The sequence below is a fragment of the Zonotrichia albicollis genome, chromosome 2, assembly GCF_047830755.1.
Source record: "Zonotrichia albicollis isolate bZonAlb1 chromosome 2, bZonAlb1.hap1, whole genome shotgun sequence".
In the NCBI taxonomy this organism is placed as follows: Eukaryota; Metazoa; Chordata; class Aves; order Passeriformes; family Passerellidae; genus Zonotrichia; species Zonotrichia albicollis.
Genome location: NC_133820.1, coordinates 39,426,533 through 39,438,740, shown reverse-complemented (window position 1 = coordinate 39,438,740; position 12,208 = coordinate 39,426,533). Strand labels below are relative to the sequence as shown.

General features: G+C 36.7%; 1 protein-coding gene across 1 annotated transcript in view; it reads left to right on the top strand.

The window, feature by feature from the left end:
• Positions 1-12,208, top strand: part of SPAG17 (sperm associated antigen 17) — an 89,051-nt gene that overhangs the window by 52,588 nt on the left and 24,255 nt on the right. The window contains exons 22-27 of the mRNA XM_074534804.1: positions 350-461; positions 1,004-1,129; positions 3,608-3,718; positions 6,038-6,249; positions 8,886-9,006; positions 10,842-11,188. Coding sequence (XP_074390905.1) covers positions 350-461; positions 1,004-1,129; positions 3,608-3,718; positions 6,038-6,249; positions 8,886-9,006; positions 10,842-11,188 — 1,029 coding nt within the window. The remainder of the gene's footprint in view (positions 1-349; positions 462-1,003; positions 1,130-3,607; positions 3,719-6,037; positions 6,250-8,885; positions 9,007-10,841; positions 11,189-12,208) is intronic.

The window sequence follows — 12,208 nt, the reverse complement described above, 5'->3', positions numbered from 1 at the left end:
GGCAGAAAGCTGGATCTTTACCTGACCTTTATGTGATCCCATGGCATTGTACTTGATCAGAACTTCTCTTTCTCTCACAGTGTATGTTAACTCACCAGTCTCCTTGCTACTCTTCAGTTTCCATGATGGTTTTCACATGTAAGAAGTTACCTCAGTTAGTAACGGGGAAATTATTTAGATATGACTATGGCATGCTAGATATTTGCTCAAGGTTTTTTTATATTGGTTCAATAGGTAAGCAAAAGATGTTGAGCAGTACAGTGTGATCCTGATGGTCTGTCCTTCATTTACCTCTTTCATGTGTACTGCCTTTCTCATTTGCAGATAATTTAAAACTTGTTTTTTCCAGTTTCAGGGCTACAATACAGGGGACGATATCATTCAAGTATCAGGAACCAATCGGTATCTTTTCCCATCCGATGGAGGACAGATTCAAGTAGAGAAGATAGAGTTTGTAAAAAGTGATTCTTATTTTCCTATGTTTTGCTTTGACTCAGTACTAACTAATGGAATAATTTCTTAATCCAGAAATGGCTTTTCATGTCTCAGCAGTAAAACTTCAATTAAAGAAATTCCATATTAGGCTCTATCATCATTAATCTTTACAGTTACCTGTAACATGTTAACAGTTGATAGATAAATGAAGTACCAGAAAACTAGAAATGCAGAAAAATCAGTTCATATTTATTTTTTCAATGGCAACTAATGCATCATATTTCCAGGATGTTCAAATTATTTTTCCAGTCAAATGCAATATCTCTATTCCACAGAGTCTTCTGCAGACTCTCAGATTTAATTATTGGAAAGTTTATAATATATTTAGTCTAAACTCAGATAACCTTAATTTTGTCACCTTGGTTTTCTACTACATGATTCAGTCCATTTATGAGCAATTTTCTTTTTTTTGAGTTCTTTACTCAAAGTAGCAGGTGAACCATTTATTTGGGTGCAAGTAAGTTCTGAAGCCTGATGGAAGCAATAATAGTATTCTATTGCTTTACAGAAACTTTGATAAAGGTGAAAGTAATGAAAGACAAGCACAATTTCTTCATTCATGTGACAGACCCCAAGGAAAACTTCAAGGAAGCTGAAGAGCAAGAAATTAATGAAGAACAGCAAATTACATCAGGTCAGTAGATTGATGTCACTGATATAAAGAATTAATAGTTTGATGTATTTAATAATTGGATGCAAAACTTACCAACTAACAGAAAATATATTGTTACCATTGGCAGAGAGTAAGAAAAGTCAGTGTTCCATAAAATAAAGCAAAAATCCAGCTGACTGACTTAAGCACTGCATAAAGAGGTCTTAGCAAGATGTAGAAGCACAGTGAAGGTCAACATGTGCAAACCAGTCTCTCTTCTAAATCAAGGAAATCACCATTCCTTAAGAAAATAGTTTTCTTCTTTAGTGGAGGACTCATTTGGATCTTAAAACCATTGTGACTTTGTGACGAAAGTCACAATGAAAGGGAAGATTTCCCCTTTTGATGTGAACCTCCTTTTGTGGGTCAGATGACCATAGCATTATGGCCTCAAGACCTTTGCTTTGAAAACAGATCTTTCTGCAATCCAGCAACTTCATCTGTTGGTTGATATATTGTTCATACTCAGAAAACATTGAATCCAAATCCTTTCTGAACCCAGGCAAGTGTGTTTCCAAGAAGCAAGACAGTTTCTAATAATTTGTGTATGTGTTTGCCAAAACCATTGTGGAATTCCTGTCACCAAACTGAAGAGTATTGGAAAAGGAAAACTTATACATTTTAGCTCTTTTCTTCTTCATCAGTGTGTTATAAATGGATAATGATATGATTGGCTCTCGCAATTAAGGGATGACTATTGTGTAAATTAAAAAAAAAAGGTTTAGTGGTGTATAGTTATGTTATTGTGGTTTAGTTGCCCTCTGTTCTCCCCATAGTCCCCTTTCCCCCCTGTATTGTGACCATCAGACAGCTGGGGTTGTCTAGAACAGGTAAAAAGAAGGCATGCACAGGTGCCCCTTACCTGGGGCAGCTGGGAATGGAAAAGCTTGGTGCTTAGGGGGTGAAGCATGGCAACACCTGACCTCCAATCAAGTCACAAGAAAGCAGTCTCCACTGATAAATGGCAAAGAAGAGCTGACTGAGAATTGGGAGGGGCCAGGGCTGGCTGATGCACCCCCCAGGGGTATAAAAGACTGAACATCCATCTTGAAGATGAACCAGCCATGTGGTATGCATGAGGGGCAGTTCCCAGCGCTGCAGATTTTTTCCCTATGTAGTCTACTTGTTGTATTTTTGCTAAGGTTTATTAAACCTTTTAAAATTTTCAAAGTGAGCAGTTGTTTTTCACAAGTGTTGGAAAGCATCCTGCTCTTACTTCTCCCCTTTGCTTACCAGCAATGTAATTGTAGGTTGCCTTAATACAAAATTTACATCCCTTCTACAGACTAGATGTTTTTTGTCTGCACTTCTGACAGCTGACCTGTATCATTGTAGGGTCTGCCAGAGTGTGAGTGTCTGAGGCAAGTTGTATTTACTGGACACAAGTGCAAGGCTTTTCTCCCATGTAAACAGGAGCACTTTTTAAAGGCAGTAGGGAAGACAAGAATCAACCCACTCTGATACTTGACAGTGGCTGGATGGTACAATGGTAAATGTGGAAAGCAGTCAAAATTCCAAAACATCTTCCTGCAGGTGGTGTTCAGCAATAAGCATTGCAATGACAGACAAGAAATAGGAACAGGCAAGGTCTCAGGATGTGTCCCATGTTGATGAGTTTGGGAGATAGCTTGGCCTGCCTTAACCTGCTTTTGTAGTCTTCTCTGCTACTCCTCACCCTTATATCATATTTCCCATATGTTGCCCATATGGGAAATCCCAAGTTTTTCTCTTACCAATAGAACATTTCTTTAAGGCAGCAGCAGCTGAAGTAGAGGCAAGGTAGGATCCAGTGTCTGGGAGGTGTATCTTGCCTAGTTCATGTGGTTTTCACCATGACATATTCATCACCTGACACCTTGATCTGCCCCTCTATGTGAGTTTGACTCCTGATCCACTTTTACAAATCCCAGACCTGTCTTTGGATCTAATTTTGCAACTTTTTTGTCCTTTCTTTTACTTTCTCCTCAAAGTACATACATAGAATCATAGAATATCCTGAGGGGAGGGAAGGGAACCTCGGGGATAATTGAAGTTCAGCTCCTGTCCTTGTGACAGCATGCGAGGGACAGTGATTTTTATTAGTGCATAGGCCACATGCAATAGAAATGGGCAGTTTAACATTCTTATCAGCCAAGAAACAAGGATCCATAACTCCAGAACTGCTTAAATTCCATAAGACTTTACATTAGTTGTTGCTGTTAAACCTGTTTTTACACACCTAACTAATTAGAATGCTATTTCTGGCTAAAAACCACAGGTGTATTGCACAAAACTGACTATTATATTGTACCCTAAGAATGGAATGCTGGTTTTCTCTGCTCCATTTAGTCTATTTAGGCTAGTCATCCTCACTAAGGTTCTCACACCAGCCCCACTTCTCACACCAGCCATTGGTTTACAGGTCAGGTGGTTCTGATATGTGTTGCTGTCCTTAAAATTAATTCCTTTTTTTTTTAGAAGAAGAATTGAAAAATAAAAAGAAAGCTGTGAGCAAGTTTGGATCTTTTTCAGCCACCTTGGAAAATGGAATCCAGCTGTCTCTGAGCTATTATGGACCTACAGGGGAGGCAGGTAAAGTAAGCAAATAGAAGAGGATATTTGAGAACCATAGGGGGAATTTTTTTCCTTTTTTCCCCCTTCATATACTCCTTAACCCAATAATTTGTTGCATGCAATTCTTCCTTTCTCAGCAGCTGTTACTATATGGTAGAGAATTTTCAGCAAGGCTCAAAGTGAGATTACATTGTCAAGAATATTCTGATTCAATTTTCAAAATGGAGGGAGGTCTCCAAGTTTTTCTGCTTACTGTGAAAACAGAGCAGTGCAAGTATTGTTATTAAGTAGCCCAGCAAAATCAGCCAATTAATTTGAGCCAAAGAAAATGTGATTTGCTGTGGAGTCTTCTTGGTTTTCCAAGAAATAATATTTTTGTAAACTTATATAGGTGATTCTGGAGTTTTCATTTTACTTTAGGAGTTGGACTTTAGGTTACAGTTGTGCAGACATAATGAGGGATTTCTCTGAGCCTTTCAATAAACACATTCACCAACTGGAAGCAATTGCTTCAGAAAACCACAGTGAAAACAGCGTCTGCTTTTACCAAGAGCTTTTTTTTCCATTACATTTGAAGGCCACTGAAACCATCTTATGGATAAAAGTGAAACCCTTCTCTGATCAGAAAATAATTCCAGCATTTTTCAGCTCTTAAAATATGAAAACTTTTAATTGAAATCATCTTTGTGTGGACTGTGGTAAACCATTCAACTCTACACTCAGTTTTAATTGTTCAAATATATTTTACAAATTAATTACTAAAAAAATAGACTGCTTAGACTTGGGTCAAAAAAGCATTCACAATAGTGGCCTGCAAAAACTTGGATTTTGGCATAAAAGAGAGACATGTCTGATTAAACACCTACATGTCAGCTGTGATGTTTATGTTTTTTCACATGCACCATAATCATCCTATTCTGCATTAGAATAATCCTTGCCATGTTGGGCTTTAGAGCTCTGCTAACTGGCATTCTTTCATTACTTGCAGTTTTTCTATGATCATTGCTTATGCCAAACCCCCATGGGTCGTTGTATTCCACGTGCTCAGAATAATTCTGACCAGAAATAATCCCTTAGATGATTCTCATATGCCATCCATCCCTAATGTAGAATGGTATAACATGAAATGTGCAGTTTCTCTCCACTGATCAGTTAAATTGTGTGCAAATTACCTTTTTTTCAAGCAGTATTTCTGGAAGCTCTCTAATTCTCATTTTTCTTACTGTTTTTCATACTTTATCTATTTCATCTTTCTGTTAGGCAAGCTAAGGTGACAAAAGGTCTCAAGATGTTTTTCAGCTTTATGCAACTTTTTTTTCTTTTGCGGGGCAGATGTTAATATTTCTTCAAGTTTTGAATTATTCTTTGTCTTCTCCAGCATTATCAAAGGTTAATTTCCAATCACCTTACATTTTTGTTAGAAATAATCTCCTTGTCTCTTTATGAAACTGGGACTACTTAAGCACCTGCAGGGCTTTTGATTCTGGATACTATAGAACCTCTGCACTTGCTCTTTATATTTTGACAAAATCATGAGAGTACAATTTCAAGTCCTACATCCATGTGAATGTATGTATCTGGAATTTTACATCTCTCTCAAGATTTCTAAAGTCACTTTATCTCAGTCTTGACAATCCACTCTTTTCCATTGTTACCCTCAGACACCATATTCTTATTTTGGGGGGCAACCAAAATAAAGGCATGGGTGAAATTTCTATGAAAATGAAGTGTCAGTTTGTTGAAATAATTACTGAAAATGTAAATTTGTATTTCTTTTATTTTAAAGAAATTGTTTTGAAAGGCAACATGACTCCTTCCTGTTGACATGCCTAGAAGGCTGTCCTAATGCTTGGCTTGAAGAATTGCAAGAGTCTTATCAAGTCTAGATCATTAGAATCTTTCTGAAGAATTATAGCAAAATAGACATATGTAGTACAAAATTTGTCAAGTCTGCCTATGCTGGATCAGCCCATGATAAAGCAGAACACAGTGATCATTTACCAGATACTAGATTCCGAATGTCTCCACTTCTAAGTATTCTGGAAGTAAAAAATAATTTTAAAATTATATTTTTTTTATTTTTGAGGTGACCACTAAGTGACAACTTGTGGGAAGCCATAGTTTCAAGATGTCTTTTGGGCTAATAAGTTTTCAGTCTGTGAAAAGATTTTCTAAGTACTCTTATATATACAGTCCCTCTATCTGAAATAACAAACTTCCCCACTGTGGTTATTATTTTTAAGGTAAAATTCAGTTAACAAAATCGTTTATAAAAAAAGTGGCCATCTACATTTATGAAGCTTAATTACATTGAAAATCTTGCTTTTCCTTCCTTAGATGATGAAGCAGCTCTTGTCTTAGAAAGAATTCTGAACATCCCTTCTGTTCATCTTCCAACGGTAGTTCCAACAGTTTCTGTTGTTACACCATCTCAGGGAAAAAAAGATAAGCTTGACAGAGGAAAATCAGGAAAAGCTTCTACCAAAGGAAGCCGTCGCAAACTAGCCCCTTCACCACCTGATAACGTGGTACAGAAAGAAGAACAAAAGGTGAGAGCAGAGACAATATCCAAACCAAAGAAACAAAACAAAGATTCAAAAGCATGAACTTCTGTAAAAGGAACATATATTCTTCTCAGAGGGCTTTAAGCTGTGCCTTTACAAACTCCTAACAATTTGTGGTGCTCCTAAGGATATGTTTTATTCTTTCAGTTGTTCTCATATGTACATACTGGCAGCTGTTAATAAACTTAGTCTTTATGGCTCCGTGATGTAAAGCAGTGAGTCTGCCATGGCCCACATTCTTTTGTCAATTTTGGCTTTACAGTTACAGCTGTTACACTGCAGGTGATCAGAGGGCTGGAGAACCTTCCCTGCAAAGACAAACTGAAACCATTGGGGTTGTTCAGCCTGGAGAAGAAAATGCTGCAGGAAGACCTTAGAGCATGCCTTCCAGTACCTAAGTGAGGCTACAAGAGAGCTGGAGGGGGACTTTTTACCAGAGCTTGTAGTGACAGGACAAGGGGAAATGGCTTTAAACTGAAAGATTAAGATTAAATATTAGGGAGAAATTCTTTACAGTGAAAGTGATTGAGGCACTGGAACAGATGCCGCGAGAAGCTGTGGATGCCCCATCCTTGGAAGTGTTGAAGGCCAAGTTGGATGGGGCTTTTAGCACCCTGGTCTAATGGATACTGTCCCTGTCCATGGAAGGGGGTTGGATCTCAACAATCTTTAAGGTCCCTTCCAACCTGAACCATTCTATGATTATTAATATCTCAGTTAAAAGAACTGCTAAATTTTTAGTTTACCCAAGTAGAATTTCTTTGGTCTTTCCAAAACCCATATTCAAAAGTCTAACCAACCAGCAATTTAGTGAAGACAGTTTTGCAGTACCTTGCTCTGTAATTTGGTCTTTTAAGCTCATAACAAGCCAGCAACTAGCAATTTGAGGAAGTTACTTTAGCCTTTAACTGAAGCACTTCTATCATAGTACAGGTCTTTGGAAAGTATGAATCAATCTTTGGAAATCTTTTGGAAATCTTTTGAATTCTGAATTTCTCTTCTGAAGTAGTTTTTAGTACCTTGTGGTTGAGGTAACACTGTGGCTGTTCTGTGCATATCCACAAAAAGGTCTCTTTACCTGATTTCATCATGGAAAGTGGTGTAGGGAGTTGCCAAACAGCACTCAGCATAACATACAGCAATTGTAGGGCGCAAATGAACCCTATAGAAAAATAGCCCTATAATTAAAAATCTGTCAGGATGACTTCTAAACCAAAAGGTTTTTAGCTACTTGGTTTGGAATTACTTTGCATAGAGAGTATCCCTATTAGTGCATACAGCACCTGTCTGTTTGAGTCTGCAAGTATTTTGGAGAACAGGATTAGAATCCAAATCGGATTTAACAAATTCACATGGACATGGTCTGTAAAATAGGATGGAATTCAGTAGGAATAAGAGGTAGGTTCTACAATTACATATAAATAATCTGTATATATCTAGAGAATGGATAACAATTGTGTCAGTAACAGTTCTATAGAGAAAGGTCTGAGAGTTGCCATGGATCAGAAGCTATCCGTAAGTCAACAATGCCATCTTCCTGTGAGAAGGGCAAAGACCACTGAGATGTAAATGCAGAGGAGTATAGCCTGCTAAATATGTAAAGTAATTTTTCTTTTAGGGCAGGTAGAGTCTCAGTTGTAGTATTGTGTCCAGTTGTGGATACTGCACTGTGAGAAAAACAAGAGCCACCCTGAAAATTTTAAGGAAAGCATGAAGAAAGCTTACAGGTCTTGAAAACTTAACCACTGGGAAAGATTTAAAATAATTAGTTTGGGTTTCTTTGATATTGAGTTGAGAGACAGAATAGCCTTCTGTAAAGACCTAAAAATAACCATCATCTCTTATGTGAGCTTGTATCATTAGAGATATTTAGAAGTAAACTGATTTTCTGCAGTAGTGATTCAGGTCAGTCTCTGCGAAAATGTCAGTAAGGCTAAGCAAGGTAAAGCCCTGGAACAGTTTACCAGGAAACCTCCAGTCCTGGAAATTTTTAGAATACCTTACATTAGAGTTTTTCACTAATGGTGCAGTTATACTTGATTACTGTTTTTACCATTAGACAAGGAGCATTAGATGACAACTGAGGGTTACTTCTGCCCTATTCTGTGACTTCTACCTCATGATGCTGTTACTACAATCTTAGAGTATTGAGAGTAGCCTTAATTACCAATAATACTATGTAAATTAACTGTAAAATATACAGCATCTTTAATGTTGAAAAACAGATGGCAAAACATCTGCCATTTCCCCCCTGTATTTCTCCTCCTAAAAAGCAAGAATATGGAATAATAACAGGACAAGTTCTCTCTGTTACCTATGTCTGCAACCCAAAACTTTTTTCATCTTATGACTACTGGCATAGTGTAGTCCATTGTTACATAGGTTTTTGAGGGGATGATTCTTCAAGGTGAATGAAAGATAGCATAATCAAAGAAAATAACTAATATTTCCACTTCTGAATCCATAAACTCTGAAAATGTTAAATATGAGTGGTAGACAGCACTAAAAAAAGAAACAAACCACTGTTAAAACGGAATCTATACACACTAAAACTGTACTTTCAATTTTTCTTTATTATTTTAAAATGTGGACTAGAACCTAATTAATTTTTCATTCTGTAGGTAGAAATGCAAGAACCAGTTCCCCAAGCACAAGAGGTGTCAGATGCTCCTGCTTTTCCGAGTTTGAATGTCTCCTGTCCCAACGGACTTGTACTAACTTTCCTCAGTGAAAGGTTTCAAGGTTAGTTTTCTGAAACACTGCAAAGTAAGGAATTTCAGAGAAGCTAAGACTACAGAAGAAAATTGTTTCTTCATTGATGGGTTTAGATGTAACTCTAATGTTTTCAACGTGTCAGAATGCTAAGGCTGTCATAATGTCTATTTCATAGTATTTGCAACATGAATAATATGATTTTATTCAAACAAATATGAAATCTAGAATCACAAGTTGTTGAACATAAAAGATTGAGGGGAAGGAAGTAGCAACCCTAAAAAGCCCTTGAGAGTCATGTTGGATAATCATTTGAATATGCACATAGATTGGAATACTAAAGAAAAACAAGCAAATTCAATAAATAAATACATATATATAGAGGAATCTTGAGCGATAGCAGGAAGATGGTTACATTACCCATGTCTGCACTTCCTTTGAAAGCATATGTACTTAAACCCCCAAGACAAAATGTTAATAATTTGAAAGATTCAGGGAAGAATCGCTAGAATGATTAAAGCATCAGAAGATATATCTTATAATGAGCTCATTTCACCACAGAATTCCATTTAAATACCAAAGAAAAGGTCAAAGGAGTGACTAGTGTCAGCCTGGAAGTACAAGAAAACAAAAAATTGGTGATAGGTGGTAAACACAGGTATACAAAGTTATTACAATTTTCAGGGGCTTGAAACTGAAAACTAGGACTTAGTACTAGGTTTAAGTTGTACTCATTTGGTAAAAATGTTACACTCATAAATGGTAAGGATGATTAACAAAACTAACCAAGGCTTGATGGAGTCTCTGCTGCTGGTTTTACAATCAGGGGTTTTTTTGTTGCTTTTCTAAAAGGTGCAATCAGTTTCAAACAGGAATTATTTCACAGAAGTCCTTTGGTTTATGCCATCCAGTACATAGAGAGAAAACACCCAGAATAAGCCTTTCTGCCCTTATAATTGGATTTCCTTTAGAAGACTGATAGGGTATATGGATACTTTAAAGCTTCTGTGCCTGACAAATATTCTGCAATAATTATTTTCTGCAGTGTTTTTGAAAATTACTGTTAGATTCATCTTTGCATGTTCTAAACTGTAGTAAATCTTGGGGTTTTTTAGTCATGCTGTTAGGTTTTGAATCAGAGAAATGTGAATTTTTTTGTCGTCTAGTTAATTCTAAAAACAGCCATGTACAGATGTCATTTAATACCTATGTACAACAAATTTGTACAGCTCAGTAAATGTGCTCTGATTAATCTGGTATGAAGTAATGAACATGGAGAGTGTTCTCAAACATACATACTTTGGCAGGAAGCATAAGTTGAAATGCTGAGTAGTTGAGGTGAACAGAGCAATTACAGACACTTACATTGAGTCTCTCAATAAAATTACCATAATTATACCTCTTAGCATACTCAAAACACTGCCATCATTTAATCTAAGAAATTTACTTGCTCAAGCAGACAGAATATATTACTTGGGTTTCTCTACAAATTCAAACTTGGTGAAACTCAGTTGGGGGTTTTTTTCACCTTTATGGGCAGTTAGGGAATTCCTCTCACATGATGTGAGTCTTCCAAAAGTTTAGCATCCATAAGAAATCCATCATCACATTCTCCTTGTTTTCATTTGGAAAGACAGCCACCTTCACAAGAGGATGCAGAGTTTCTGAGTAGGTGACTGTTTTGAACTTTGCACTGGAATCAGGGTCTGTCTTTTACTCTGTGGATTACAAATTCAGCCAAGGAGGGTTAGTCTCACCTAGAGTTGCACATCTTCTGTCGACATCGTGGTGCTGGCTATGTAGCACTGTTTGAATGTGTGCTATGCAGTACTAAGTAATTCAAAGTTTGTTTTCATGTTTGAAAGGTGAAGCCGCTGCCACTGAAGCAAAGAAAGAGACAGTAGAGGAAAGTAACGGCAAAGCAGATGAGGAAGAGAAGGAAAAGCTTATGCCAAGTGGAGGGAAGGAAGAGGTTATGCCAAGTGGAGAGGAGGAACATCAGGTTACAGAAAGTGAAATCAAGCAGGAAGACACCCAAAGTGAACAGGCTAAGCATCCTCCTCTGGAAATTATGGTTAGACAGAGTTATCCCCAAAAGGTAAAGGACTGTCATCTTTATTCACCTCCAGCGAGGCAAAAAGAACAAGAGGTGTCAAGAGTCATCACTAGTCAAGGAACTGTCATAAAGCACCTGATGGATGGATCTACCCAGGTATGTTTGGTAGAATTCATTGCAAGCACTGCAATTTAGTATGATTCAATGAAATGGAAGGTGATTACCCTTAAACTTGTTTTTGTCTACTGAGATTGAGAAGTGTCCAGTTTGTAGATGATGGAGTTAAGTAATACTGAATTATGCAGCCATGTTAAGACTAAAGTACTCTTGGCTTTGTTCAGAGTCAGAACTTAGCAAGATTTAAGTATGAAAATTTCAGGCACTAAAAGGTTCTAGGCAACTTTGTTATTAGGAAATAGCTGAATATGGTTCAGAGAAGTGCATTCCTAAACTTAAACTTCTGAAGTGTGGATTAGTTCAGCTTTGAGTATTTTTGGCAATATGAAAGCATACATGTATTTTTTTCAGTTTAAACACTCATATGGGATCCAGAAAAGACATGAGCTCCTGTAGACGCATTTACATACCCTAAATTTTCAGGGGAAATGTCTGTATATTCCTAAGTACCTGCTTTGTTTACACATATTTTTATTGTGTAGAATTTTGTTAGTTTAGGTGCTATAAGCTATCTTTGCAAATTTTATAATCAATCCACAAGCAACTTTTTTTTTAAACTCTAAGACTCTACATGTAGTTATCAAACAGATGAAAGAGGTATCATCTAATTTGACTCAGAATCTGTCAAAATAATTCCTTATTTCCTGAATTTCTTTTTCCTGTCTAAGGAGATCACAATGCCTAGTGTAAGTTCTTTACATTTATTCATCACACTAGATGTTAAAACATTTTGCCAGGATTCCTGAGAAATATATCCATTTCAGAAATAGCCGCTGTATATCTATATATTCACAACATACTATTTCCTGAGAGAAAAATTGTAGATCTTATGTGCCTAAAATGATTTTGCATTAGTCTTTGCTTAAACAGATGATGAGTGCATCCTTCTTTGTATTAACTTAATGTCTATGAGTCATCAGAAATTTATTGCATATGATAAGCATTCAAAAAAGAAGAAATAAATTATTCCTTACAGTAACAATTTCAAGAGTTGTTTCT